At 46.5% G+C, this 27,909-nt stretch overlaps 1 protein-coding gene across 1 annotated transcript in view; it reads right to left on the reverse strand.

Moving 5' to 3' along the window:
* CNOT6L (CCR4-NOT transcription complex subunit 6 like) overlaps positions 1 to 27,909 on the reverse strand; it is a 601,922-nt gene that overhangs the window by 288,039 nt on the left and 285,974 nt on the right. Inside the window, exon 6 of the mRNA XM_069626338.1 lies at positions 17,464 to 17,532. Coding sequence (XP_069482439.1) covers positions 17,464 to 17,532 — 69 coding nt within the window. The remainder of the gene's footprint in view (positions 1 to 17,463; positions 17,533 to 27,909) is intronic.

Genomic DNA, 27,909 nt, shown 5'->3' on the forward strand with positions numbered 1-27,909 from the left:
TTATGATCCGCTTGGATATGCGAGAAGAAGTGTCAACATGTATCCTTTTGCTTACATTGATACTGTGTGTGTTTCCACAATTTCGTTTGATGAACATAGTTATTTTGTTTTCTTGGTAACATTAAGGAAGGGAGATGTTATGATCTTGAGGTTATTAGAATCTTCCATTCTCAGTTCTTGGCAGTGTCTCTTTCCGTGTGATTCTGGAATGTGAGAGACACACGGGAAGAGAACGACACCGGAGCTGTGGCAGTTCGGGGAACTCTCCTATGAATAAATATACTGGAAACTACAGAAGACTCTGTGTGCTGCATACATACATTTATTTATATAATAACGCGAGAGAGACTAGAGAAAAGAGTGTCTCTCTCTCTCTCTCTCTCTCTCTCTCTCCCCCCCCTTTGGGGGGGAGGGGGACCAGTTATCCCCGCCTAGGCTCCAGAGTGTCTGGGCAGCCAGGAAGTGGGGGAAGAGTCTTCCACCCCCCTGGCCATGTCTGCTAAAAGGTCCGAATAGGACCAGCTCCCACAGGGGGTCTGGCTATCCTGATTAGACAGCCAAACACCCCGTTCTGTAGAATGCGGAGAGAGATTGCAGAGAGTGCTGGAACTGTATAAAAAGGTGAGGCGTCTGGAGTGTGTAACCGAAGAAGACTACCAGAAACGCCTGCAGACCCTTTGCAAGATCGTAAACGACCACTGCTGTCCTGACCTAGTTTTCTATGCGACAGAAGAGCTCTGAAGACTACTCTTTGGCTGGTGGGAACAACCAGTCCCGAGATAAACTTGAAACAAGCCATCTCCCGAGGTCCTAGGAGTTTCCAGAGCTGTGGAACCACAATACCAGGACACCTGCTGCCAATTTCGAGTGCATTGTTGTGGTAAGGCCGAATCAGTCCAAATCTGAGCTGAGCCCATAACGACACCCCAGGGATCCGATCAGACTAGCCCAGACCTCCTCACCAGAGTGTGGGACTGCAGGAAGTGAAGATCGACCGGACGATCCGTGTCCTTTCTTGGTGCTGGTGAAAAGGCATCCAAAATACCTTCAGCTATCCCTTCACAAATACCTCCCCTCTCGAGCTCTTCGCTCTCCTACCTCCAAATGCCCCTCAGGGTCAGTCGTTTTTCAACAAAACGAGCTGGAGGTAGATCTCGGTCTTCGGCTAGGGCCTCCCTCTGGCACAGCCTCCCAGCCACTCTAAAATTTGAGGAGAACCCTCTCCGGTTCCGGAAGCACCTCAAGACCCTCTTTGCTTCTGCCTTCGCTCCCCCTCTCCCCTACTGATCTGTTCTCTGGGCACCGTGCACCTTGTGTCACGACCCTCGCCCAAAACGCCCTCTGGCAAACCCATTGGCCAGGTGGAGTCAGGACTTGGGCCTCTAGAGCTTGGCATCCCTCTTCAAAAGCCCTCATGGGGCCAGTCCTGGTGCATATGGCGCCAGGCTCCTACACCATGAGCAACAATGTGCTTGGGAACTACTTTATTGTATTGTCAGCCAACATGGAGGCATCCACATAGCTTGGTTCCCAAGAACCAAGCTATGCGGTCTAGTGGTTTGGGTGTGGCAGGCCTGGAACTACTTTCCCTGGTACTACTTTACCTGGGCTATATAAACCATACCCTGACTGCAGAACATGCTTCGTGTTACTTTGCTGCTTGCAACGTGACGCTCACCGTGTCCAGCTATTCCCTCGAACCTCGGAGAATCAGAACCTGCAAGGAGACAAAAGGAACATCATTAGCAGCAGCATCATCTTACCTGCAGTCTTCATCTTTAAACACTCGCAGCTACTGAGAACAGCTTCCCCGAATCTGCACGCCTCCCGGACAGAACGTCCTGAAAGAGGAAGATAGAGGCAACATTAAAGAAAGCTGTAGACATATTTACAAATTACGAACTGCTCAAAAGGCTTACCTGGCTGGTCGCCTCTCGGCTGGCACCACTCCGGACATTCCACTCGCGCTGAAGAACACTGCGATCTACAAGGAAGGAACACACAGGTTAGCAAAGGCAAGACTTCACAGCGCCATGCATAGCGCTTACTTAACGCATCATAGCGCTCTTAATGCGCTGTCATTTACCAGCGGGCCTCAACCAAGCCAGTTCACCGCGCTGAAGCTCTGCATACCTAAGGGAGAAAAAAAAAGACATTTTAAACAAAGAAAGGCATGCAGGGTAGCAACAAAACTAAGAACAGCAATAAGACCTACCTGAACAATATCAAACAGGCAGGCGTCCGTGAAGTAACTGGACCGCACTCGCCCATGAAAGACAACGCCCCTGCAAAGAAGGCAGGACGGAGATCACTCCTAATTCTATCACAAGGTGAGGAGTGACTGAAAGCATACGGGGTGGAGGGAGGATACTTACCCCCGTCGGTCAGTCTTGAACACAGTCCTCCTGTATTTTCAGGCAGAACCGTCCCCGCAGACCACATCAAGTCAAAGCTGAGAAGCATACCAGCGAGTAACCCAGCTGGGAGGCGTCTCTGTGGATACCAGGTGAGCGTAACACCTTGCCACCCTCTGTCCTGTGGGCCCAGGTACCAGCTCACCCTGCCACCCTCCCGCACTGCCTCCGGGCCGCCCATTGCACTGGGGTCTGTGTCTGTGCCCATACAACCGCCCCCCCCCCTTTTTTTCTTCCTGCACTTATCAGACCTACCCTGTCTGCTGCCTTAAACCCAGCACTTGCCAATTGCTGGGTGCACTATGACTGTTTGTTGCATTTATTATTAATCTGTTTCTCCTTTGCTCCGCACTCTCCACTTTCCCCCTTCTATGCACTTTTCCCCTCACCCCTCCAATGCACTTGCGCGTTCTCAATGTCACTGGCTCTGGTAAAATCGTTGTTTTGTTTTCCCCTGTTCCCCTCCCTTGCCGCGCTCTCAAACACTTGTGCATGAACGTGATAGAAATAAAATATCAATCACAGAGTGAACCAAGAATTTGTTGAAAGTCGTGCCATAGGTCCCACCTCGAGACAGCTGCTGGAAGACAATGTCCATTGCCTGTGAGGACCCCCTCTGATGGTTGCTCGACCTCTGGTGGAAGAAGGCCCAAGTACTCTGCAAGACGTTCATGGAAGGCCTTGGCTGATGACGGTGTCGGTATCCTTTTCCTCATATGTGTCCCCCGGGGGTCCGGTACCGCTGGAGGGGTGCTGGGAGCCAAAGGCTGGGGTGTGGAGGCTGGGGTGTGGAGAACGGAGCTGGAGACTGCAGCGGAGGCTGGTACTGAACCGCCTGCACTATCAGTTGGGGGGGCGGAGCAGGCGGAGGACACTGGACAGGGGCGCCTGTACTGGGGCCTGCCATCACCGGAGCCCTTGGCAGGAGCACGTCCCTGAGAATGACCCCCAGCTGAGGAGATTTCATGAGCCAGAGGAATCTTTCAAAAAAGCTGTCCTCACAGGCCGGAGGGGTGGTAGGTGATTGACATTGTAGCGGGTGGCTGCTGGAGCCGTTGTGTACCCTGCCCATACAAATGCAACAGAAACCTGCCCTGTGCAAATGAAGGAAAGGCTGTGCACCACATATCTGGTTGACACCAGTCCCACCTTGACACACGTTCCTCCACCTGCTCCTTGCCTTGGTGCAGTAACGGGTGGATGTCAGAAATGTCTGGCACACCGGCCATTTTGTCGAGCTGCCTTCCACGTGCCTGTGTCATGTTGCTTCGCTCACTGGGCCCAGCCACATCCAGGACTCTTGAGTGTGGATCGTGAGGCCTTTCCTGTTCCTCAGGCCGAGACCTGGTAGGCGTTTCGCCCTCGACGGATCTGCCGGCAGAACTGTGTATAGGCGCCCCCTCCGATATGCTGCCGGTACTAGGCAATAGACCCTCGGGTGAAGAACCAGTAAAAGAACCTTCCAGTCCCCTCAGCACTGTCACCGGGAGGATCAACTGACCCCTCGGCCTGCCATCCAGCAGCTGATTTAGCTGCAGTACTTGTGCTGGTATGAGAACCTGAGCGGTTCCTCCCGCGCAGGGTAGTCCCTGGAAAGGAGTCTCCCTTGCAGGGTGCACTGGAAAAGAGTGGCCCTACCTTGGTCCTTCAGGTCTTCTGGAGGCGATCTCTGGAAGAGGTCCCTCCACCTGGCCTGGCCACAAGCTTGCCAGCCATGGTCTGGGCCAAGGCAACAGAGGGAGTGGGGGTCTTGCGTTGGAAAGAGTCTGTCGCAGGATGGACACCTGCTGAACCCTGTAGAAGTCGACAAGCGCCGGAGAGGAGCAAGACGCACGAGGACCGAGTACCTGGATAAAAAGACAAAAAGAAGAGAAGTATCCACACGTGGAATTACATGGCCAAAGCCAAACCCAGGAACGCTGGTGAATTGGGCCCGTTCCTGTCGACGCGGTAAGGGGACCGAGTTGTGGCGCCAGCGAGCGAAGGCAGGGCAGCGCATGCTACCAGGGCTGCACCCCCACGTGCCTCTAAATTTGAAAAGGAAGAAGGTTTTTTTTCGGGTGAAAAAGGTTCCATCTCCCGTCCCTTGGAAGGGACACCCATGCAGTACGGAGGAAAGGGGACGGGGCGTAAGAGTATCTTATTTCTGATGCTTGGATCTGCTTAGATTCACATGCTGAGGACTTCAGGGTGTTAAAAAAAAAAATAAAAGGACATCCTCCTCATGACTATTAAATTTATCTGTGGTCCATTGTGAGGAGCTTGGTACTACAGAGGAAGTTGAAGGTGTAAATGGGGGCTCTGGACAGGGGTTCTCTTACGGTGCATAGCCCCTGAAAGAGTGTCCTCTGGGGTAGTGGAATCCCTGCTTTTAGTAGCTTGGATTTTCCATCTGGGACGTGGAAGATTTGTGGTCTATGGATGTACAGGCCTTTAACAGGGTGTCAGGAACGTGTTTTTTGATTAACTGGCTAATTTTCATGCTCTTTGTGCCTCTTTTGGAGGCCGTCGACACGTCTTTCGACACCCGGTCGTCAGTTCTTGAGGACTTTGTAGGTTTAGATGCGGTGTCGGAAACTGACTTTACCATCTGTTTCGGGGGCCAGTCATGTGGTGATCGCGAACATGATGTCCCAGAGGACATGACATCAGACCTCCCCTTCAACACTGCGTGTGGCCCATCGGTCGGTGGTGTGGTTGACCTTAGGCCGTGGGAGGTGTGCTTAGTGTGAAGAGACTTGGTAGAGCTTGAGCCACCATGTATTGTCCCCAGAGCAGAACCGCCGGCCTGCCTGATAGGGTCAGGGGCTCACACGCTGGAATGCGATAGATCCCGATCGCCCTCGTCGTCACTTAAAACAACGACGCTGCAGTCGCTGGATGCTCTCTCAACGTCCGTGGCAGCCTCAGTCTGCATTGCATGGTAGGCCCAGCGTTTGGTCTTGCGGTCCTTTAGGGTTTAAGGCCTGAACATTTTGCAAGACTTGCACTGTCCCTCGGCATGATCCCTGGAAAGACCAAGATTGCACACCCGGTGCAAGTCTTTCCACGGGAACTTCCTATTGCAGGAAGGATATTTTAAAAGTTGTGTTTTCCATGAAGTATGGGGTGGCATGCTGACGAAATAGTTGGAAAGTTGGAAGGAAGGGAGAATATACATTCTTTTAATGAAACTAGAATATGAAGCGCCTCCCCTCTCTCCCTAGTGTGCAGGGCCGAGATTCCACAAGCCTCAAACAAAGTTACCCAGTGTCACATTTGACACCTCAAAGTCTTCCTGCTTTCTTCACCTGAAAATATCCAGCCTCTGATTTAATTTGAAATCTGAAGGAAACTCCTTTCGAAGTCACGGTCCATCCTTTTTCATGAGCAAGATCACAAAGAAAAACAATGTGTGGATTAATAAAAGCACTAAGACAGGAGGGAAGAAGCCATACTTGCAAGTTCTAATCTCACTTCCAAATTTGGTAAATCTGTCATAAGAACAACCACTAGATGGAGGCCTATAGACATGTGAAACTAAAACCAAAAAATCTGCATAAATGTAAAGTAGGTAGAGAACAATGTAGCTGACATTTACTTGTAATGTATTCAGGTGTAAAAAGACAATTTGTTCTGTTAGGGAGAATGCTCAGAAATGTGCTAATTCCTCTCTACCTTAAACACCCCCAGAAACTTTGCTGGATTTTGAGGATTATTTTTTATAACCTTGAGAGGGAGACCCTTTTTCCCCACTCTCATGTATTTTAATGTGATTTAGTACGCTGTTTCTTTTTGGTTGTGGAGTCTGACAATCTCCATAGGCATCTTTTACATCGTGTCCCACAGCACCTTCAGTGCAGTGGCACAAGAAAGTCTTCCAGATTTCCCCAAGGTTTAAATACCTTCTCTGGGATAAACTGTTACCCAGAGCAGTAAAGTGAAATTGACTTTACTTAAATTTGTAACTTTCTAAACCCAGCACACACTATCTTACAATAGGGTGCTGGAGGGGTCACTTAGTATCCCCTTTGTCTAGCTTCTCATGTAACATTTTTATGTTACCCTTTCCTCACTAAATGGCTGGTGGCAATAGTTTACTTTTTACTACCATTATGGGATTTTACCGCAGGCTGTGTGTTTGCAGCCACGGTAAAGCACCCATGGGTGCCCATTTAGTCAAAATTGCCCTGGTCGTCTATTTTCGCCATTTCTTGTTGGAAAGGTCCTTCTTGAGATTTACTCTGCGCGCCAAACCAGGTCTGGTCCCTTTGTTCTTTTGGTCTTTGGCGGGATTCACCAGTGAAGCCCGCCTGTGGCTCCAGTGTGTCTGGCAGGGCAGTAAGCAAGGGAGATTCCCTAAACGCCCGGTGCTTACTCTCCTTGGTTACAGGAATGCACCCAAAGGTGATTGGCCAGCTGGCTGTCCTTGGAGGACAACCACCCTGCTGTATGATTGACATCTAGGCTGAAAATGAGTGGGAGAAACCTGCATAAAAGTCGAGGTCTTTTGGACAGAAGGCAGAGTCAACCACTGGACGAAGGAATCCGAAGAACTTGCAGGAGACGCTTGCTGCAATTCCTGGACCGTTATTTGCCCGGTGAAGCCCTGCTGCAGTGCTGAAGCTCTGAATTCGCCTCGACTAGAGAAGTCCTCAAAGGACGACTTCTACCCTTGGATTGGTAGGACAAATCGACCCCAAGACAAACTCATCTGGAAATCCTCTCGGAGCTGGCTGGACTTCCATTTCTGTTTCAGGAACCGATTGCCAGGGAGAGGAACACCAGAATCGAGTGCATCATCTTTAATTTGGTCCTGAGCTCCAGGAAGATCCTCCAGACTCCCTCGAAGCAGGACTAACCAAGCCTGAGCCACAACAGTACTGGACCACAGTTGCGAGGAAAGTCCACAAGGTATACAAGAAGAGCAGTGGTGCTATTTGCGAGAAGCTGAAACCGCAAAGTGTTGCTGATCTGAAGTTTGCCCATTGCTGCCGCTGAACTTCGAAACCGTAGTGCAGGAGTCCCCAGACATCCTCCCTCTTGTCGCCACGACTGAGGCCCAGCAACAACAGGATCTACCTACAACAGGAACAGAAGCCAGCTGGAACCAATTTCTTCAGACATAAGGTACTATGAACTAAGGGGTACTTAACTTTTGTTGTGTAGCCTTGCTAGCTCTCAATTGAGACTTGCCTTGCCTGCTTTTTGTAGAGTTGCTTGCAGCTTTGCCCATCACAAGCCTCCCAGATTGTGGCCCAACAGTGATTTCATTTTCTACAAAGATCTCTTTAACATTGTGCAATACTTTTTACTTACCTTCAAGAAGAACTCCAGCTCTTCCCTAGACTTTGCTCAATTGACATTGGCTGCCCTGGCTCCCTGAAAACTCTAACCCCCAAACGCGTTTTAACTATTCCTCCAAAAAGTCATACGTTCTTTACTTGTATGGCTGGGAAAGGGTTAATCTGGATTTCATTGGGGGGGGAGGGAGGGAGGGTCAAAAGTGCTTACCTGCTTAAGAGTATTTGCTAACCATTATTTTATTCACCAACCTTTTCCTTTTGACACCAAACTCAGTATTGCTTTAAATGTACCAGTGAAATCAATGTCGACAGTGTCCTAGTTATTCAAGTCACCTCAGGGTTTAGGAAGTGTCTGTGTGCCAAACCAAATGGTTATCTCCTGATTTATTTAAACAGAGTGTGTATTTTCGAAGTATATTTTAAGTGTTATATAATTTCTCCCTTCTAAAGAAGGCTTATTCAAACTGACTAAACAATTATTTATTAATTTAACAATCAAGAAACCTTGAGTGTGCCCCCAGATGGGGGCGCAGCGTTTTCCAATTCCTATCCGACCAGGGCACGAGGGGTTATGACTTTGGTCCACAGGTCGCTCCCATTTAGTCATTACGCGACCGAATGTGATGCCTGTGGCAGATATGTGATCGTACATGGGAAGCTGGGAAGTGCTGAAGTACTATTGATCAACATGTATGGCCCCTACATAGATGGAGTTCTACAAAGAAGTCTTTCGAAAATGTGCCAAATACCACACTGTACTAGTAATATGTGGCAGCGACTTTAACACCGTATTAGACACAGACCTAGATCGAACATCTACCACACCCTGAACCCCAATGAATGTGGCACGAACAATACATACATAGAGCAGACCTGAGCTTGAGGGACGCTTGGCGTTCATTACATGGGACTCCGAGGGCCTACACTTTCTATTCATCAGCCCATGACGTGCACTCCAGGATAGACTTTTCGTTAACTTCTCAGGGTACTGGGTTGGGTGACCGACCACAAAACTCCCCAGAACACCGTCTGATCACTCCCCTATAACTCTCCTACTGGACATCCCTGAAGGAGCCCCCAGAGAACACAATGCCGATTCAAGCGGGCATCCCTGCTGGACTCAGTGTTTAGAGCAAGCATGGCACAACCTGTCGCTGATATCTTTGAAATCAACGAAGGATCGGTGGCTCGGGAGGCTGTTCTATGGCAGAGGTTTAAAGTTTACATGCAGGGAGTCGCAATGGCCACAAAGTTCAGGGTGCTTTGCGATATTAGAAAGGAACTTCAGAGGAGAGTAATCCCTGGCAAAACTACAGATTGAGTATGCGAGAAGCCCATCAACACATTAGCGTAGAAATTAAAACGCAGCTAGATGAATACAGAGAAGCAGCGGACAGGGAACTGCACTATTTGGATAGGCCAGCCGCTGCACACAGATATGGGGAGCGGGATAGGCTGGGTAAGCTTATGGCACATACTGTACGCAAGGAGAGGGGCAACTCGAATATCCTGTGTATTACTAGGCAGGATGGAATAGTGGTTAATAAGGTGGAGGTCTGCAAGGTGTTTTTATGGCTTCTATGGGAATCTATAGTCGCCCCAAAGTGTGGGCAGACAGCGAAACCCAAACACCAATAACGTTGATTGAGATAAAAGAAGCGATTAAGAGTTTTACCAGGCGGGAAGGCTCCGGGGCTCAGATGGGCTGGGCGCAGAATTTTACAAGGAATTCGTGGACACTGGCTCTTCGCCTCTTATCAATGTGGACATAGGCACTGGAATCTGGCATTCTGCCGGAAACAATGCTGTAGGCGATCATTTTATTATTGAAGCCTGGGAAGCCTCTAGATGACTGTGGGTCGTATTGACCGCTGTCCCTTATCAACACAGATGCCACGATATTCGCAATGATATTGGCCAGACTTAATCGGCTAATGCCCTACATGGTGCATGAGGACCAGGCGGAATTCGTACAGGGGAGAACAGCATCAAACATACAGAGGTGTTATAATATATTGGCAAGGATACCACAGGATACCGAAGGGGGGGCTCGGGGGGGGGGGGGTCACACTATCCTTAGAAATGCAGAAAGCATTTGACACCGTACACTGGCCCTTCCTGTTCAGTGTACTGCATAACCACGGGTTTGGGCCAAACCTTATCCGATGGGTGCAAATCCTATACACGCAACCATATGCTAGGGTGTGTGAATGGGGTGCTGTCCTCGATACTGGAACTAGCGGGAGGCACCAGGCAGGGATACCCATCTCACCCTTGCTATTCGCATTGGTGATAGAACCCAATGCAGACCTAAAGAGAGCTTGCCATGATCAGACTGGGAAAAACAGCCGGGAGAGTTGAGATAATAAGACTATATGCAAACAACATTATGATGTATGTCAGGAACCCTGGGAAATTTCTGCAAAGGATATTAACAGCAGTTCAGGAAATATTCAGTTCTACGTTTGAACACCAGCAAATCTGAAATATTCTTGTTAATTTACAAGACGGGTGAACCTAGCAATCTGTTCCGACTACGATGGGCGCCCCAGCAGGTGAAATATTTAGGTGTAGTAATGACACGCTCAGCAAAATTGGTACGCTCCCTTAATTATGACGCACTGGCCAATGCGATCTGCACTAAGCTTGAACGTTGGCACCAGCTCCTTATTTCACTCATGGGCCGAGTGGCGCTGGTGAAAATTATATTCTACCCAAGGTGTTTTATCTTTTCAGTACAATAACACTGTGGCCAGGACGATCCATTCTCGCAAAAATAACCAGTGCATGCTTCACGTTCGTGTGGAAGGGCCAGGCGAAAGCCAGCTGGAAACGCCTCACTATGCCATACGAGCAGGCGGGTTGGCAGCTCCAGATTTTGAATTTGTACTTCTTGGCAGCACAGGCATACTTTGCGGTACACTGGGCGGAGGGCGTGCCGCACACATACGTGGAGCTGGAGAGGCAAGGGATGGATAAGGCATCCCTGTTGCATGGGGAGGCAGGGGAGTGACAACCAACCCGACGCTGCTTACACAATGGGCATGGACGAGCCTGGTTCAGCACCCCAAGTGTACTGTAATCTATAGTCTGGATATACCCATCTGGGAGGCGCCGTATTTAGCCCCGTCTAGGGACACCATATTGGCAACACACTGGCGAGGAATGGTTATACTACACTTTAGAGATTTGTAACCTGGGATGATATTAGGAAATATGTAGGTGACACCGTGCTACAGAAATTACAATACTTTCGACTCCACTCAGCGATAGGAACAGTGTGGGACAGTGTGGGACTATTCCCATGGGAATCCCCCTCCGAGTCTAAATCATGTGATCACACCTGGCACAGCGAAGAAAACCGTCTCAGCATTATATAAGCTGTCGCTGTCAACTAGGAAGGTGCAAGCACCAAATATCAAGGGGGAATGGGAAAGACCTGGGTATCTCCTTTACTGAGGCATACTGGATGCAACTGTGCAGGCAAAGCAAATATTCAATTCCAGGTAAAGGCTAATCCATTTCAAAATATTGAATAGGGTACACCTCACTCCAGCTCGCCTTAAGAAAATGTATGTAACAGCAAAGGGGAGATGCCCGAGGTGTGGCGATTGGGATACTGATCTAATGCATATGCCGTGGTCTTGTAGAGCATTCTACGTGCACTGGGCTAAGGAGTGTGATGTGTTGAAAGAAATGGTGGACCAACCTGTCAGATGGGATCAAGTGTCATGTATACTGGGCTTTGTGCTGAAAATGAACCCAACAAAGCTTAAATCTATCAATATAGGACTGTTAGCCAAGCGGGTTATACTGATGCGATGGAAAAGTAAGGCATACCCCACGATAGGAGAATGGGTGAGTGATATGACCTGGGCAAATGATAAAGAATTGTACTGTGGCCTGCTGCCCGCTGCCCTTAAATCGCCCAAGGGACATATGGGGAGGATTTCGACAATACCCGATTAATACAAGTGAAGGGGAAGATGATAGTGATGGAAGTATTTTAGGCAAAGGTTTGCTGGGGAAACACAACGTTGGTACGTGTGGTGTGCCCCAGGGCGCTTGACTCTCCCCAAGCATCTTTCAAGGTGTACATCTGCTCCCTATGTTATCTATTTGAGTGTTTGGATGTACAATTTACTAACTATGCAGGTGACACTCCGCTCATTGAATTTACTGCACGACTGGGTAAGCCCATCTGGGCTTTGTTTATTTTCAATGCTTTTTTGCTGGCGTTCCGTTGTGCATTTGGGGGCATCATGTGCTGCATTCAATCTTTGCACATTGCAATCACGCACAAGCGTGTTACTAAAATTCCACCTATGTGCATTCTTCTGGTCAGCTGGACCTGCATTAACAATGGGCACTTTTGTTTTTTCCATCATGGTCGCTGCATTTGTTTGGCCTCCAGGCACCGGAGTGCCTCACCATTGTCAAGCACTGCTGCTGCAGTGATTGGCCCATTTCTATATCAAAGGGCCAATTGGAGAACCCGCAGGCGTTAGCCGGCCCAACTTTAAGTCCCACACAAAGTCCCCTATCTGGGCATGGCGGGTGCCGAGGGCCCCCCCTCCTGTTACCTCCGCTTGGCATCAGCACTCCGCAACGAGGTCTTCTGGACACTGAAGGCAATACCTGGCACTCTTGCACTCCTTCAGCTTTACTGTGAGTTGGCTGCTCACCTAACCAGATTCAATTGACTGGCCTCCTGTTGCCATTTTGTTTGCGTTCACTGTATGCCTCTGCTAGTAATCGAATTTAGCTATCTTTTTACATCTGTTGCCATTTTCGTTTGCTTTCAGTGAGTGTGCCTCTTTCTGCGACCTCTCTCCCCTCATCCCCCCCCCCCAACTTGGGCTCAAGCACTGCACACTATCAGAGCTGCTGTCACGCAACATGATAGCCTCATTGTTCGGTTTGTCTTATCCTACACTCCCCCTCTCCCTCTTTTTATGTAAATCTCTTGCATTGTTGCAATGACCTCCTGGCACGTACAATAATTTATGTTCATATGTAGTAATCAGTCTGTATTTTGTTCCATGTTGTACCTCCAACGCATAGCACTTGCCCATTCTGAATGATCCAATGTCTATTATGAATGTAATTATTACTCTATCTCCCTGCATTGGAGCGCTTTGAAACACTAAGTGTATAGGCGCTCTATAAATGACCAATAAATACAATTGTTGAGCCGAGTGGAAATTATGCTGATGATGCTGCAAAACTCTCATTTTCTTTAAAAGTTCAAAACTGGATGCCTAAAAGATTTCTCAGCCTTAACGGCGCTAAGACCAAGCTCCTCATTTTCGGTTCTACCCAGGCTAGAGCCAAGCTGGGAGCGGAGTATTCAGGATTTATTATCGATAACAACTGTAGTTAGCTAGTACAGAAGGTGAAAATCTTAGGAGTCTTTTTCGAAGCCTCCAAGGAGAGGATGCACATATAGATAATACAGTGAATAAGTCCCAATATCATCTGAGGCTGCTGCGGTTGGTTAAGCCATACATTTCTATAAAAAACTGCACAGAACTGGTAGGAGCAACTATAACAGAGGCTTGATTATTGCAATGCCTTGCTGAATGGTTCAGGTAAGGGCGGTATTAAAAAAAAATATATATGCTATTCACATTGATAAATGGAGTATCAAAAAAGGAACACATTGCTACACATAAAAGGGGCCTGCAATGGCTGCCAGTCGCAGCCAGAATCTTGTTCAAGGTCAATGTTCTACAACAAATGTCTCTACGGTCTGGCACCACCATATTTAAGTGAGAAATGTACACAGCAAAATTCTACACAAGTTACCGCCTCTAGTGATGCTATGTATATAACCTGTCCTCAAAGCAAGTGTGCTAGATGTAAAGGCTGATCTTTTCCAGTCCAAGCAGCTTCAGCCTGGAACAGGTTACCAGCTGACCTGCGCAAGGAAAATAATCTGTGGGCATTCCGTAAATGTTTGAAGATGCTATTATTCAGTTGATTCTTATGTGATGGCCTTTTCTGATGTATTGTTTTTGTGTGCGGCGGAATGCCTGCGGGCTTCGGTGCGAAATAAAAGGTAGTACCAAGCCATGAGATCACAACAGCTGGAACATTGAGTGATTACCTGGGCATATGATGTCCCTACCTGCCAAATGAGTTGTACATCAAGCCAAAACTGTTGGCTTTGTGTCTACTCATTTGATCTAAGCGGCTGAAGGAAAAAGTGAAGAGATGTTTTATTACACTAGTAGCCATTTATAGCTGCAATTAAGGAATTAACCCTCGGCACACTGCTTAGAAAAAGGATTAGCAGGCCAATGTTGGATGGTAATTCTTGAAAGAGTGCACTCAGAGATCCCAGGAGGATGCGTTTGGGCAAGCAGGGGCAGGTATTTTGAGGGAATGGCCATAGGCATCAGCATGGCCAGTCAATCAGTGGGTAAATAACCAAACACAAGCTGTGTCCCTCCTCATATGGCATATTGCGCTTACCGTTGCTCCAATACAATAGTTTTGGCTTAAGGTGGTGCTTAAGTACTTCATCAGTGATTTCCCCCCCCCCACAACTTTTAGCTTGCGAACAACATGTTGCTCTCCCGACCCTAAAACATCGCTCGTCAGTTGCGCTGGGTCATTGTTTGGAGGCCAAGAAGGACATTCAGGGATAAGACATCAATGGTAGTGCGCCCTGAGCCAGAAATTAATAGTTACTCACCGTAGTGACTAACCTACTCTTAGTCCCCTTTCTTCCATACTGTATGGGCGATTAAAACTGAATGTAGCCCCAGGGTGGAGAGGAGACCCTCCTTAAGAAAACAGTTTCTCAGAACCGCCTGCCCGAAATCCCTGTCTGGCCTAGAGGCAGTGTCCAAACAGTAGTGCTTACAGAAAGATAGAATATCCGGGGAAGAGCACATGGTATTACATGGCCAACGCCAAACCCAGGAGCGCGGGTGAATTCAGCTCATTCCTGTCGACGCAAAAAAGGGCACTGAGGAGTGGCACCGGTGGGGGGTTAGGGGCTTTGGGGAGCAGGCGAGTACATGCTCCCAGGGCCACGCGCCTCTAAATTTAAAGGGGAAGCAGATTTTTCTGGTGAAAAAGGTTCCGTCTCCCGTCCCTCACAAGGAACGCCCATAGAGTATGGAGGAAAGGGGACAGGAAAGTATTGCTCGGGAAGGATGCCAATTAGCCTGCTCCATTTGACAGGCATGACATACTGTTATTTGTTGCACTATTAACTGTGGAGGCATCAGAAGAGTGCTCCGAGTAGTGGGGCAGGCCAGATTGTTGCAGAGAGCAAGTGGCTGGCAGCGGAAATTAATCTCTTGGGGCTTGCGATGAGATGGTCCCCAATGATTGAAACGAACATGAAGCAAAGAACCCGGCTGGACTAGCCATCCATGTAAATACCCAGTGTATTGCTCTAATCATAAGTAGATATTACTCGCCACTGAACGCACACTTAGAGACAGTCCCTGAGCACTCTATGCCACTTGGAACTCTCGTACACTAGGAGGTGCATCGCTGGCTGGATCAAGTACACAAGCTGCGAAGAAAATGTTGCCACCAACTGAGCTTTCCCCTGCTGCACTTGGGTAGACAGTAAAGGGGTTAGTTCGAGTAGTACAAAAATAAGTCTGACAATAAGTGAATGGCATGCCCAACTGTCAAGGAAGTTCCAATACGCTTCTTTTGTACATCTAAGATTTGAGTTTGTTGCAAGAATGCCATTTATTTGTTCCAAATGTTCCACACTATTTGTATAATCTTTGTGAAGACATTTTTATCTTCTGATTCTTCTTTCCAGTACAGAAGTGTCTTAATGGGGAAAAATAAACTAAATGCCCATGTTTGTGTTTTGGTGACAATTGCCAACTTCTGTGCCTTTATACAGCTGGTACCTACATATTGGACAAGTGGCATGCACGCTCAAACTTTCCTTCTTAAAAAATGTGCTTATGCAAATTTCTTCGTGTCACGTTTGTGTTTCCCATGCATCATAATTGACACAAATGTCACATATTACTTGCACTGCAGTGCCTGGTGGAAACATTCTGATTGTATGATGCTTTACCCATCTGGCATGTAACTAATGGGTTAAGGGGAATGAATTCCAAATTGTGCACAATTAGTGTAGTTACTGAAAATTATTTCTTAGTGACATAGTAATTATTTTTACTTTAGTATAGCATTTCTTGCTAGATGCTTCCTGCTTCTAAATCGTGTAAGAAAGGACATTACCCAATGTAATGTACTGAATTCATCAACCTCGAAGATAAATGGCTAAGTCGACCCTGCCACAGCTTTGAACTTGTGAAGTGCAGGCTGACCCCCATGTCAAGGGTATGCACTTAACCATAAACATATAATGTGGACAATATGAAGGAAAAACAACACCCCCCTTCTCTCTAAAATGGTCTTCAAAAGTTCCCAAGTCGTGAACAATGTTCCTGGCCCACTACCATGCTTAAAATGCACCACTTAGAACTATATTTCCCAGGGGATATATTGGGGGAAAGAGTACCCAAATCCATCAGAAACATGTTTTTATTCCCAATCACTTGTCTTCAATGCAACAGACCTTGCATGCTTTAAAAACACTATTTTCCACTACATGTCATAGGTGGATAACACTCCTCACCACACAAAGCCTGATTGAAATGATATTTAAATTCTACCATATTCTGTCCAGTGTTACTAATCCTGTTCTCCTAAACATTGACAATTTGCCCCTAAACATCCTGACAATCCCTTTTGGGTGTGGGGGGGGGAGGGGGGAATACCAAAATGAGTCTTTATATTTGAGTAAATGTTACTGTTGAAACGTGCTTAAAATACATTTGCCATTAAATTACTTGAACATTTCCTGAGTGAACGCCAAGCATGCAAATATTTTGCTACATCCTGCAATTTGTTTGAAATATGTTGCTGGCCTAGTGCTTAAAAATGCACCGCTTGCCATTTAATTTACTGAAGATTAAATTTATATAACAATTTAATGCCGAAGTTTAAGGCCATTATGAATTGTCTAGACTAGGTTTACACCTCGATGAGATTACTGTTAATTACTGATCATTAACAGTGCTATTAGCAGTATTGAGTTTAGTACAGTTATTTGTGTTGCAATAATTTATACACCAACTGAATGCCGATAAATTACATCAAAGTACTGAAGTTGCTCACCATTCCATCTGAGACACAAATGTAGCTCATTACTAACAAAATATTGGGGACCACTGCGCTACTTAATACCCCAAACTTAAAATGTGATGTGTTAAAACATTTTCAAGTGAAAGTTCTTCCTCTGTAACCATCATCCTGGATATTCAAGCTATTGCAAAAATACAAGCCTATGTGTGATTTTAGGATTAAACGGAACAGGTAAACTATGTGGTATCATGCAGAGTCATACATAGGTTCCGGTTCCATTCCTTGCAATGTGTCAATTATTGCCCACTTACACATTCACGGCAATGATGGATTTTATTTTGGTGCCTGCAGCTAAGCGTCATGAAGTTAAATGGTCTATCGTTCAATTAAAAAAAGAAAAGTTACAAAGACATAAATCAAGAGAATACAGAATTGGCATGTTCGAGAACTTTTCTTAGAAGGGTAATTGTCCTATTTCGAAGAACTGTGTTTAGAGTTGTACTTTGTAGAAAAACAATATTAACATTCGTTCACTGTTTTTATGGACAACATGGAAGCTATTTTACTCCTAGCCTTACACAGCATTTCAATGTTGCAAAACAAAACTTAAATTAACAAAAGGTTACCTGACGGTACATTTTGGTCTCGCTCTTTTAAATTGATCCACGGCCTCTGAGGAAGCTGTTCTGGATGAACTGAAATAGATGAACAGCTATTAGAAAACACAACCTACTGCAATACCTCATCAGCCAAATCTGTGCAAGAACTTAATTCCCATTTATGAAACAAGGTATTCAATCACAATAAAAGATTGTTGAAGTACCCAATACCTACATCATTGTGTACACTAAGAGGAGTGGAATTTAGACTAATGGCCACCAATGTATTTCCTGAGTAAGGCCAGCATTATCAAGAAAAAACAATCGTTTTATTTAAAAGAAATTGAGTTACATTTTGGTGACAGTCTTGGCTATCTTCTAAAGACCACATATCACCCATGTGTATTGTGGGGAAAGTTCCTACCACAAATCAGGCCTGTAATTCATTCACCTTTATGGATGTGATATGCTACTTAGAAAATTACCTTAAAAGGAAGATACTTTAGTTAGCATTGTGTTTTGGTTTAAAAGGCAGCCGCATTAGCCCAAGTAGAACAGTATTTCAAGCCAAACTGGGTAGACTCACCTACATATGGGAGGATACAGCTCTTTACACCGCTATAAAAGCCCTCCCCACTAGGATTTAACACACTTTTATGTTGCCATGTGGTGCAAGCTGCTAAGGCCGACAGATGAAACATTAGTGCACTGGAGATTATTCCTGAATTTTAACAGATCTAAGTTATACATCAAACCTATGTTTTTGTACATTGAACGGGGTTCAACGATTGTGCACACTACAAAACATACTTCCTCCATTCATTAAAGAAGTAGAACCTTTAGTTAGGTTTGTATGCTTCCCTCATTAAGTCAATACACCTATGTGGCAGTTTTAAATGACCCAAAGCCGGCTTCAGCAACATGCATCTTTGCCTTGGGGTATGTGGTCTTCTGTTTGAGTGAAAAGCTTCAGATATGGATCAAGTTCATTGGTGTTGCCAAAGCCATCTGTAGCAGGCGTAAATACTGAACCTGTCTCATCGACGTGGTTGAGGCGATTATGTGCATCATGTAAGGATTCTGTATTTTGGTCAGCCTGCCTACTTGAAAAGGGAGCTGAAGTTCTACACTAGCATTTTAAGCACTCCAAGAAATACAGCGGTAATAGTCTTCCTCTCCACGGACGAACAAGGTACAGCTGGATTACCTCACCTGCCCAGAGATCCCGCCCCCCTGAAGCTTTTCTCCCCATGCCTTTCTCACCTACCCCTGAATGGAATGGTTTTTTTTTGCAGGTGACTTGGTGCTCCTCTAACTTCTGGACCAGATTTCCTAGATCTAGGGTAACCTGGCAAGCACTCAGATTACCTTGCCACCATTTGGGAAGCTTCAAGGACTTGTCGGGCAACAACTGGTTGCACTGCATTGCTGACCCTGTAACCCAAAGCCTGAGGTCACTGGCACCTCTCTGGCATGGTTCCAGAGGACAAATCATCATTAAGCCACCTTCAAGGGGGTCTCCAGAAATCAATCCCATCACTGGAATCCCTGATCTTGAGCCAGTGAACAACATTGAAATGAGAACCACCAGTGAGGGGAGAACACAGGTAATCATGTGCAGGGTGGGGGGGGGGGGGGGTACCTGAGCCCTGGAAACCGTTTTAAAAATACTGTTCCCAAGAATAGTAAAGTGAAATTGGCTTTACTTAACTCGCCTTTGTACAACGTAGGCGAGTTCTATTTGTTGCAGGTATTGTAGGAAGTAATTTTGAAAAACAAGTGGGGCTGCGGCAATGGCTGTTTTGTCACAGGCTGTGCTGAAAGTATACCGAATTATGAAAAAACACCTTAACGGTATCTGCGCCCTCCATTAAACAAGATACTGATGTGGATTCAATGAGGGGCTTACACTTGTTGTGCATAAAGAAATTGAGCTTTTTAATTGGATTCAAATGCAAAAGATAAATTGGATGTTGAGTCACATCTGGGGTATGGGAAAAGCAAGGATTAGAACTGAACAGTCTTTGTGATTGAAAGATTCAAGTAACCCTCGACATGCGTTTCTCCAAATTGAATTATTTGGTTCCTCAGGAGGGTTTGTTGGTCTTATATTAGTCAATAGATATAAGAGCTCTTGATGTATTGTAACATTCAAGGGAACATGCTGTCAATTGGACACGATTTGAGCCATGATCGGCGTATTTGAAGAGTACTAAGAAATCTGCTCCCCTGGTTGAAGATGGATTTCTCCTTGGTTCTCTTAATTAGCACTTGTTCTGGTTATGCTATGCCCAAGTAGCCTGCTAACCGCGGCTGTGTCCCTTATGAGGAGTGCTGGGGGGGAGGTTACTTAGTAGCCCCTTTTCCTAGCTAATCATGTAAGAAAATGTATAGGTTACCCCTACTACTTTAAATGGCTGGTGGCAGTTTAATTTTACTACCAGTGTGCTTTTCTACCGCAGGCTGAATCCTCAGCTGCAGTATAACACCCATGGGTGACCATTTGTCAAAATGGCCCCTGTCTATTTTCACCATTTTCCAGTTGAGGTCTTTCTTGGGTTTTACTCTACGCGACAAGCCAGGTTTGGGCCCTTTGTTCGTTTTGCCTTTGGCAGACTTTAGTACTGAAACCCCACTCTTGCTGCAGTGTCTGGAAGTGCTGTCCTTTGGCTTTAGGAATGCCTGGAAGCACCCAGTCTGGATTGGCAGCTAGGCTGTGCATGAATGGGAGAAACCTGCTTAAAAAGGCAAGGGTTTTGGGACTCAAGACAGAGTCGACCACTGGGAAGAACAACCTGAAGAAACTGAACGAAGCTTGCTGCATCCTCCTAGACCTTTGAATCGCCCTGTGACGCCCTGCTGCTGTGCTGAAACTTTTTTTTTTCTTTGAAAAAGAAAAAAAAAAAATTCGACAAGAGACGCTCCGGAAGCGGCTACTTCTTCCCTTGGATTAGTGGGACCAACTAACCCCTGAGACCAACTTCACTGGACCATCTTCCCCGACTGGCTGTACTTCTTTGATGCTGCAGGAACCGAATGCCAGGGGTCAAGAAATCTGTAGTAGAGTGCAATGTCTGATCCAGCCAGAAGCTCCAGGAGTCTCCCCAGGACCCCCCAGAAGCAGGACGGCCAGAGCTCGAGTCCCCTCACCAGAGTGCAGGACTCAGAGTAAAGGAAGCCCAATTGTTATCCAAGATCTGCAGTGGTGCTGTTTACAGAGCGCTGAAACTGCGAACTGCCGCTGACCTGAAAAGAGCCTTTAGCTGCGGCGACTTCCGAATTGCTGCTGCAAGAGTCCTCCAGCCGTCCTCCCTCTTGTCCCCACAACTGAGGCCCAGGAACCCAGGATCTGCATCACTGCAACCAGAGTGAAGCCAGCTGGACCACTTCTAACCAAAGGTACTGTTCTGACTTGGGATACTTACCGCAGTGTCTTGAGCTTTGCTCTTCTCAGTTGAGACTTGCAGTATCTACCTTGCTAGAGTTGATTTCAGCTCTACCCTTCACAAGTGCAACAGCTTGTGACCCTACTTCTTCAACATACTCTCTAACCTTGTGCAAGACTTTACTATCTTAGAAGTGCCTCAGCTCCAGACACTGCTCCAATTGACTTTGGCTGTCCTAGCTCCCTGCACACTCTACTAGTCCATTTGACTTTGATACTTATTGTCCCTCATACATGATACATGGGTTTTTAACTGTTATTGCTGGGAAAGGTTATCTAGACTTCACTGGAAGATTTAAAGTGCTCACATGCTCCAAGAACCTGTTTAACCCTTTTCCTTCCCTCAACCTTTCCTATCTACAAGCCTCAGAATCTACAAAGTGTACTAGTGATATATAAATGCCATTACTGTCCTAGTTAGTGAAGTCAACTAGGGTGTAGGAAGTGTGTAAGAGCATCTCTAAAGAGCATCTACTGGCTCTGTGCTGATTCTGTAAAGGTATATTTGATTGTTACATATATTGCCCTTTTTAAAGAATGCCCATTTAAAAACTACTGTTATAATTATTTAGAACAAAAACCTTGAGTATAAGTGTTACTTGGCTACTTGTATTTGTGGATTTCATTGCTACAGCTCTACAGCTCACATTCAACCCTCTTAAGATAAGCCTGGCTTCTCAGTCACACTACCAACTTGTGTAGCACAGGCCTATACCAAAAGGTGGGTTACTTAATACCAAGAGGACAAGTGTTGTGTAGTCTCCCACAGGGTTACTAGATCAATTCAAGGCAAGGAACTTTGGCTTTTCTCTTGATGCAAAAACAGTGTCAGTTCTCCCGCCCCCCCATCTTTCGAAAATCGTTTTGAATGTATTGGAATTGTATTTGCCACTCATGTGCCTGTTCCATTTGCTGATGGGTGTGGTATGCAAAGCAATTTCGTATCTAAGATCCGTATTGTGTGGTAAACCGATGTCCTATACAAATATATAAGAGTGAAAGAACAAATACAGATTCGTTGATGTTAAAGCCAGACCTAATGCAGATGCTAGAACTGAGATTTGTCCCCCTCCAACCCAAGATTACTGTTCAGTTAACATGGGTATGTTGGAAAAGCCGGAATTTTCCGATTTGTTTTCATTGTCAGTGGCCGAGCATCATACATTCGAACATGTCCCATTCCATTTGGGAGAGGCTAGTTTTTTTCTTTGCATTGTACGACAGTGCAGAATCCCCTAAAAACCCACAGTAAATCCAGTACTTTAAGTCCGACAATACACAAAGATCAAGAGATGGACAGTTATCTCCCAGATAGAAGAATAAGTTACTTACCCATGGTAACGTTCTGTCGACTGGATGTTCCTCCCACGTATTCCTTATCTTTGATATTTCCAATATCCAGCTTGCTGCTCCTGAAAAAAAAAATCCCATTAGCGGGCGCTGCATGTCGACACCCGTCAAGTCGATGTCCCTCAGGCCTCTGTCGCAACGTCATCATGGGTATAAGTAGTGCGCGCAGCGTCCATTGCTCAGTTCCGTTTTGAAGTGTTATGCACTGTCCAGGAAGAGACGGTTACTACCCTTGAGGGAGTGCAGACTGTAACCAGAAGGGAAGTTTTGCTACATGGAAGGATGGGAGGGCCGATGAGGAAAACGTGGGAGGAACATCCAGTCGAAAGAACGTTACCATGGGTAAGAAACTTGTTCTTCAAAATGGATTGTGTCCTTCCAAGTATTCCTCATCTTTGATAGGCTCCTAAAGCAGTAATGTATACAGGAGGAGGGAGTAAAAACTTAATTTCTTTTAAGTATGCACAGAATGCAATACTGCCTTCCCAAATTTAGTCTCTTGACTAGTGGAAGAATCCAAACTATAAAATGTTTTAAAGGTGTGTGGCAGTTGCGCAGATGTCTTTTAATGGAACGTCCCTTTGAAGAGCTGACGTAGCTGCAAAACCCCTGGTTGAATGAGCCCTAGAGGGTCTTTACCGGCCAGCTTGTAACATTCTACAATAGTTCAAATCATCCATCTAGAAATTGTTTGCTTGCTGATGGCTAGGTCCTGTGTAACCAGACAAATTGGTAAGTTTGCCTTAATTTTGCCAGTCTGCTAATAAAGAAACTCAAGGCACGCCTTGGATAAAGTCTGTGCAGCTTTTCCTCCTCTTTCCTCGGATGAGGAGGGTAAAAAGGAAGGCAAGCTTATTTTTTGGGTGATATGAAATTTCAAAACAACCTTGAGGAGGAAGTTAAGCTTGACTTGTAAAACCACCTTGTCCTTGTGAACGACAGTATGAGGAGGCTTGCAGGATAAAGCCTGCAGCTCACTCACCCTTCGGGCAGATGTTATTGCCACCAAAAAGACCGTTTTGAGGGTAAGAAGTCTTAATGGGCACAAATGAAGGGGTTCAAAAGGGGAACCCATTAGAGATTTTAAGACCAAATTTAGGTCCCACAAGGGGACCAGAAAGGGAATGGGGGGGGGGGGGAGGTAAACATTAGTTAACCCCTTCAAAAATGGAATTACCAATGGTATTTTAAATTAAGAGGGTTCCTCAGCAGTGCGCTTAAAGATGGACAGCGCTGCTAGGTAACCTTTTATTGTGCTAATCTGGAGTCCCAGATTTGCTAAGTGCACCATTAAGGATAACACCATTGGTGTATTACATGTGAAAGGGTCAACATTCTTAACTCTACACCAGCTGCAGAAATTGTCCCAATGGCAGCAGTATAAAGATTTGGTTGCTGGCCTTCTGGCCAAAAGCAAAACCTCAATTACATCGTCCAGGAGGTCACAATCTTTGCATCTCAGCCTCTCAGAAACCATGCGTGAAGGCTTTAAGTCCTGATATCCCGATGGAGAACCCGACCTTCCTCTCGCGAGAGAAAATACTCTTTGCGGAAGACGAATCGGAGGACAGATGGACAAGTGTGGAAGGTCTGGGTACCACGGTCTCCTGGCCCAATCCAGGGCAATTGGGATCATGGATTTCCTGAATCTCCTCATTACGTGAGAAATGACAGGGACTGGAGGAAACTCTTACAGGAGTGGAAATTCTCAGTCCACCACAAACATGTCTCCTAGAGCTCCCCTCAGGGGAAATTTCCTTGAGCAGAATAGTTCGCACTTCCTGTTGACACTGGTTGCGAACAGGTCCACTTGAGGGGGTTCCTCAAAGGGTGATCTCTTGAACTTCCTGAGCTAGTTGCCACTCGTGGGGAACTGCTTTGCCTGCTCCGAGTGTCCGTCACCATGTTCTTCTCTCCGGCTAGGTGAACTGCCGACAGATTCCTTCTTGTATTGCCCAGAGCCAGAGCTGCATTGCCTCTCTGCACAGTGGAGGTGACCCTACACCTACTCTTTTGTAGAGGTAGTACATGGCCACTGTGTTGTCCGTCATTATCAGGACATTCTTTCCCGTACAGAGGGCAGAAAGGCCTTCAGCGCTAGTCTGATCGCCCTCAGCTCTAATAGGTTGATAGGTAGTTTGGACTCCGATGGAGACCAACGACCACTGATGGTCAAATCGTTGATATGGGCACCACATAGCATGAATGAGGCTGTCACTTATCTCCGGCCATGGTTACCAAAAAGGTTCTCCTTTCAAGATGCTTTTCCGACAGGCCCACCACTGAAGGTCCAGTGAGACTGTTTGGGATTGGTAAAAGATCGGACATCGATCCTGAGAACTGACCACTGGGTCCTGAGAGTCCATTGAAGAGCTCTCATTCTCAGACGAGCCTGTGGCACCAGAAAAATGCAGGATGCCATCAGGCCAAGCAACCTCAGAAAGTCAAAGGCTGGGAGATATTGGGCATTTTGGAATTGTCACCATCTGTAGAATGTCTTGAGCCCTCACCTCTGGTGGCGAGGCTTTTCCCCAGGGATGCATCCAGGACTGCTCTGATAAATTGGAGTCTTTATAATGGTATCATGTGAGACTTCTTGAAGTTGAGGGAGAAGCCCAGACTGTGGAGGAAGGGGCAGGTATGGTTTAGATGTTCCAGGGCTTGTTCCGGGGAACTGGCTCTGATCAACCAATCATCCAGGTAGGGCTAGACATGAATCCACCCTCTCGTGAGACTCGCTGCCACAACCGCCATTAGCTTAGTGAAAACCCTTGGGCAGAGGTAGGCCAAATGGCAGAACCCGAAACTGATACTGAGAGTTGCCAATGGCGAACCTCAGGCACTTTCTGCGCTTTTGATGGATTGGCACATGAAAGTAAGCATCCTGAAAGTGCAGAGATACCACCAACCAATCCTGAAGCTGGAGGGCCTGAAGAATCTGAGAAAGGGTAACCATCTTGAACTTGTCCTTCCTGAGGAATTTGTACAATTCTCATAAATCCAAGATGTGTGTCATTCCTCTGTCCTTTTTTGGAATTCGAAAATAAGGGGAGTACCAACCCTTGTTCCTCTCCGCTACCGGTACCAGTTCTATAGCACCTTTCTCTAGCAGGTCTAGAATCTCCTGCATAAGGAGTAGGTCTGGAAACTTCAAAGCGTTCCCCGGTGGATGACTGAGGTGTGCGTAGACAAGGCAGGCAGTAACCCTGGGCAATTGTCCCCAATGCCCAAGCATCTGAAGTAATAGCCTGCCATTCTGTCAGATGTGGAGTTAACCTGCCTCCTATTGCTGTCTTGTGATAGGAGACCTCAGAGGTTTTGTGGCTGAGTGTAAGGTAGCGCTTGCTACTTTAGTACCTCTGCCCCATCCACCAAGGGGAAATAGTCTTTGGCCTCTTTGAGCTGGCTGTCCTCTGCCTTTTCCGAATGCGGACTAATGGCGAAAGAACCAGCCCCTCCAGGGAGCACCTGTGGGGCAGTTCTGAGTTTCTTATTGCAGCACCAAAGGATTTGGCCACCGCCTGTTTTGCAACTTCTCCAAACTGTCAGCAGCTTTCTTACCAAATAGGTGAGTGCCGTCAAAGGGCATATTCAGAAGCCTGGACTGTACATCTGGGGCAAATCCAGACTTCCGCAACATCGCAAATCTTGGATTGCCGTACCAGCCGCCATGGCTCTGCTGATGCGGTCAACAGAGTTGAGACCGGTCTGGAGGATTCGCACATAGCCTCCTTTCCATTCTTGATAAGGTTCAAGAAACCATTCCTTTCTTCCCCTTCAGGGATACGGTCAGCCGCCATTGATCTACAATCCCAAAGGGTGTGGCTAAACCTTGCCAGCGTGCATGTGGCATTAGCAGACTTTAAGGCCATGCTGCTTGCCGAGAAAACTTGCTTGGCCATGGCATCAAACTTTTTATCATCACGATCCTGTGGATTGTGGGATATGCATTCTGCTTTCCGGAAGAAGTTACAGATTATATAACCAAACTTTCTGGAGTTGGTTGTTGTATCTGCAGTTGATGCCCTATACTTAGCCGTCAGTCTTTCACTGACTGCAGGGATTACATCCAGTATTTCCCAGATGGTAGACACTTTTTTTATGCAAAGCCTTGTGAAAGGGGACAATAGGGCCCTCCTGTGGTCCCTTGTCAAGTATATAAGTTAGGTCATCTTGCTCGTACACAGGTGTGGGTCTAGACCACCCCATATATTGCATCACTATTCATGAGCATTCTGTAATTGCCTTCTGCATGATCCCCTGGATCAGGCTTACCGAAAACAATCTCTGGGGAAGTATCAATCCCACTTGCTTCATACAGAGAGTCCAGCAGATGTTTCATTCTAGACTATTGAGGCCAGTTCTTCTGGGATAAAAAGGTCTTCCAAAGTCCAGACCAAAAGGTCTTTCACCAGATGTCTCACCCTCATAAAGAGGATAGAGTTTTCTTTTCCAAATGGATATTTTATTTATCATCAATCAAAAACACAGCAACAACAAACAGTAGACATCGGTATTGGCACAAGCTTAAAAGGCACAATTCAGTGTAATGATAAAATGATCATGTAATGAGTTTTGAAAAAATCAGAACGAGATTGAGAAACATGTTTTTGCAAATTAAGTAGGAGCTATTGATGTCATATTGGTGCAGAAATAGTCGAAATAGTCAACGTAGACTTCAGTGACCTCAATGAAACGATCAAAGGCTTCGAGGTAGTCGAAATCGACTGATGTCAACGTCTTCGACTGAGTTGAGGGTAATGTCCTGAACAGCGTTGACGCTCGTTGCGTCGATGACCTTTCCTTAGACAGTTGCTGATGGCGTCGATGATGCAGTTTTTGGCTTCGACAAATGAGTCGATTGTGTCTTGTGCGTCACAGAGGCTTTTTCTCGACTCAAGGGTTTTTCACGCTCTCAAGGAGTATCTCGCGCTAAGGTTGAACACTCACAGCTTTTATGTTTGCCAGGCTTTTCTCCTGGGGTATCACCTCTAGGTGTCTTCGAGGGAGCTAAGGTCGCGTTCACGAACACCATTAGCATGCTTTTGTAGAATTCTTCCCACTGTGCCGGGTAACTGTTTGTTAGGACATATTACTCTCTCGGGTGAGCTCGAGGACGAGGTGGATGGCGATCTATGGCGCATTTTCTTACTATGTTTCGAAGTGGATGAATGGTGTGACCCGCTCAGAGAACGTGACCAGGAGTTTTTTTTTGGCGAGGAGGAGACTATGGTCTCCACTTATCGGAAGTGCGTTCGGAAGGGGTAATTACTTTTGGGGCTTACCTCTCCAGCTTCCCTCTGCACTCCCTCAAGGCCATTGCCGTCATGGACATGCACTCGTCACATTCTGAACAGGGATGCTCGGCCCCAAGGCACTTTGTGGATCCATCATGGACATCTTAGCCCCACAGTCACAGCATTTTTTGAAGCCGAACAGGGGCATAGATTAAGCCGATGAAGAGGCCATCTCGTATCAAAATTTAGAAGATTTTCACAGAAATAGGATTTTCGATTTTCTCACAGAACCAAGCGTTGCATTCCCAAAGCTCATGAAGCGCGGAACTGGCCAAAGGACGCTGGCTCGCTACTTCTACCAATGATGACGTCGCAACGGAGGCCTCCGATGAACATCGACTCGACAGGTGTTGACGCGCAGCGCCCTCTACTAGGAAAAAC

This window comes from Ambystoma mexicanum, chromosome 6p, assembly GCF_040938575.1.
Source record: "Ambystoma mexicanum isolate Mex_15411 chromosome 6p, UKY_AmexF1_1, whole genome shotgun sequence".
Classification (NCBI taxonomy): domain Eukaryota; kingdom Metazoa; phylum Chordata; class Amphibia; order Caudata; family Ambystomatidae; genus Ambystoma; species Ambystoma mexicanum.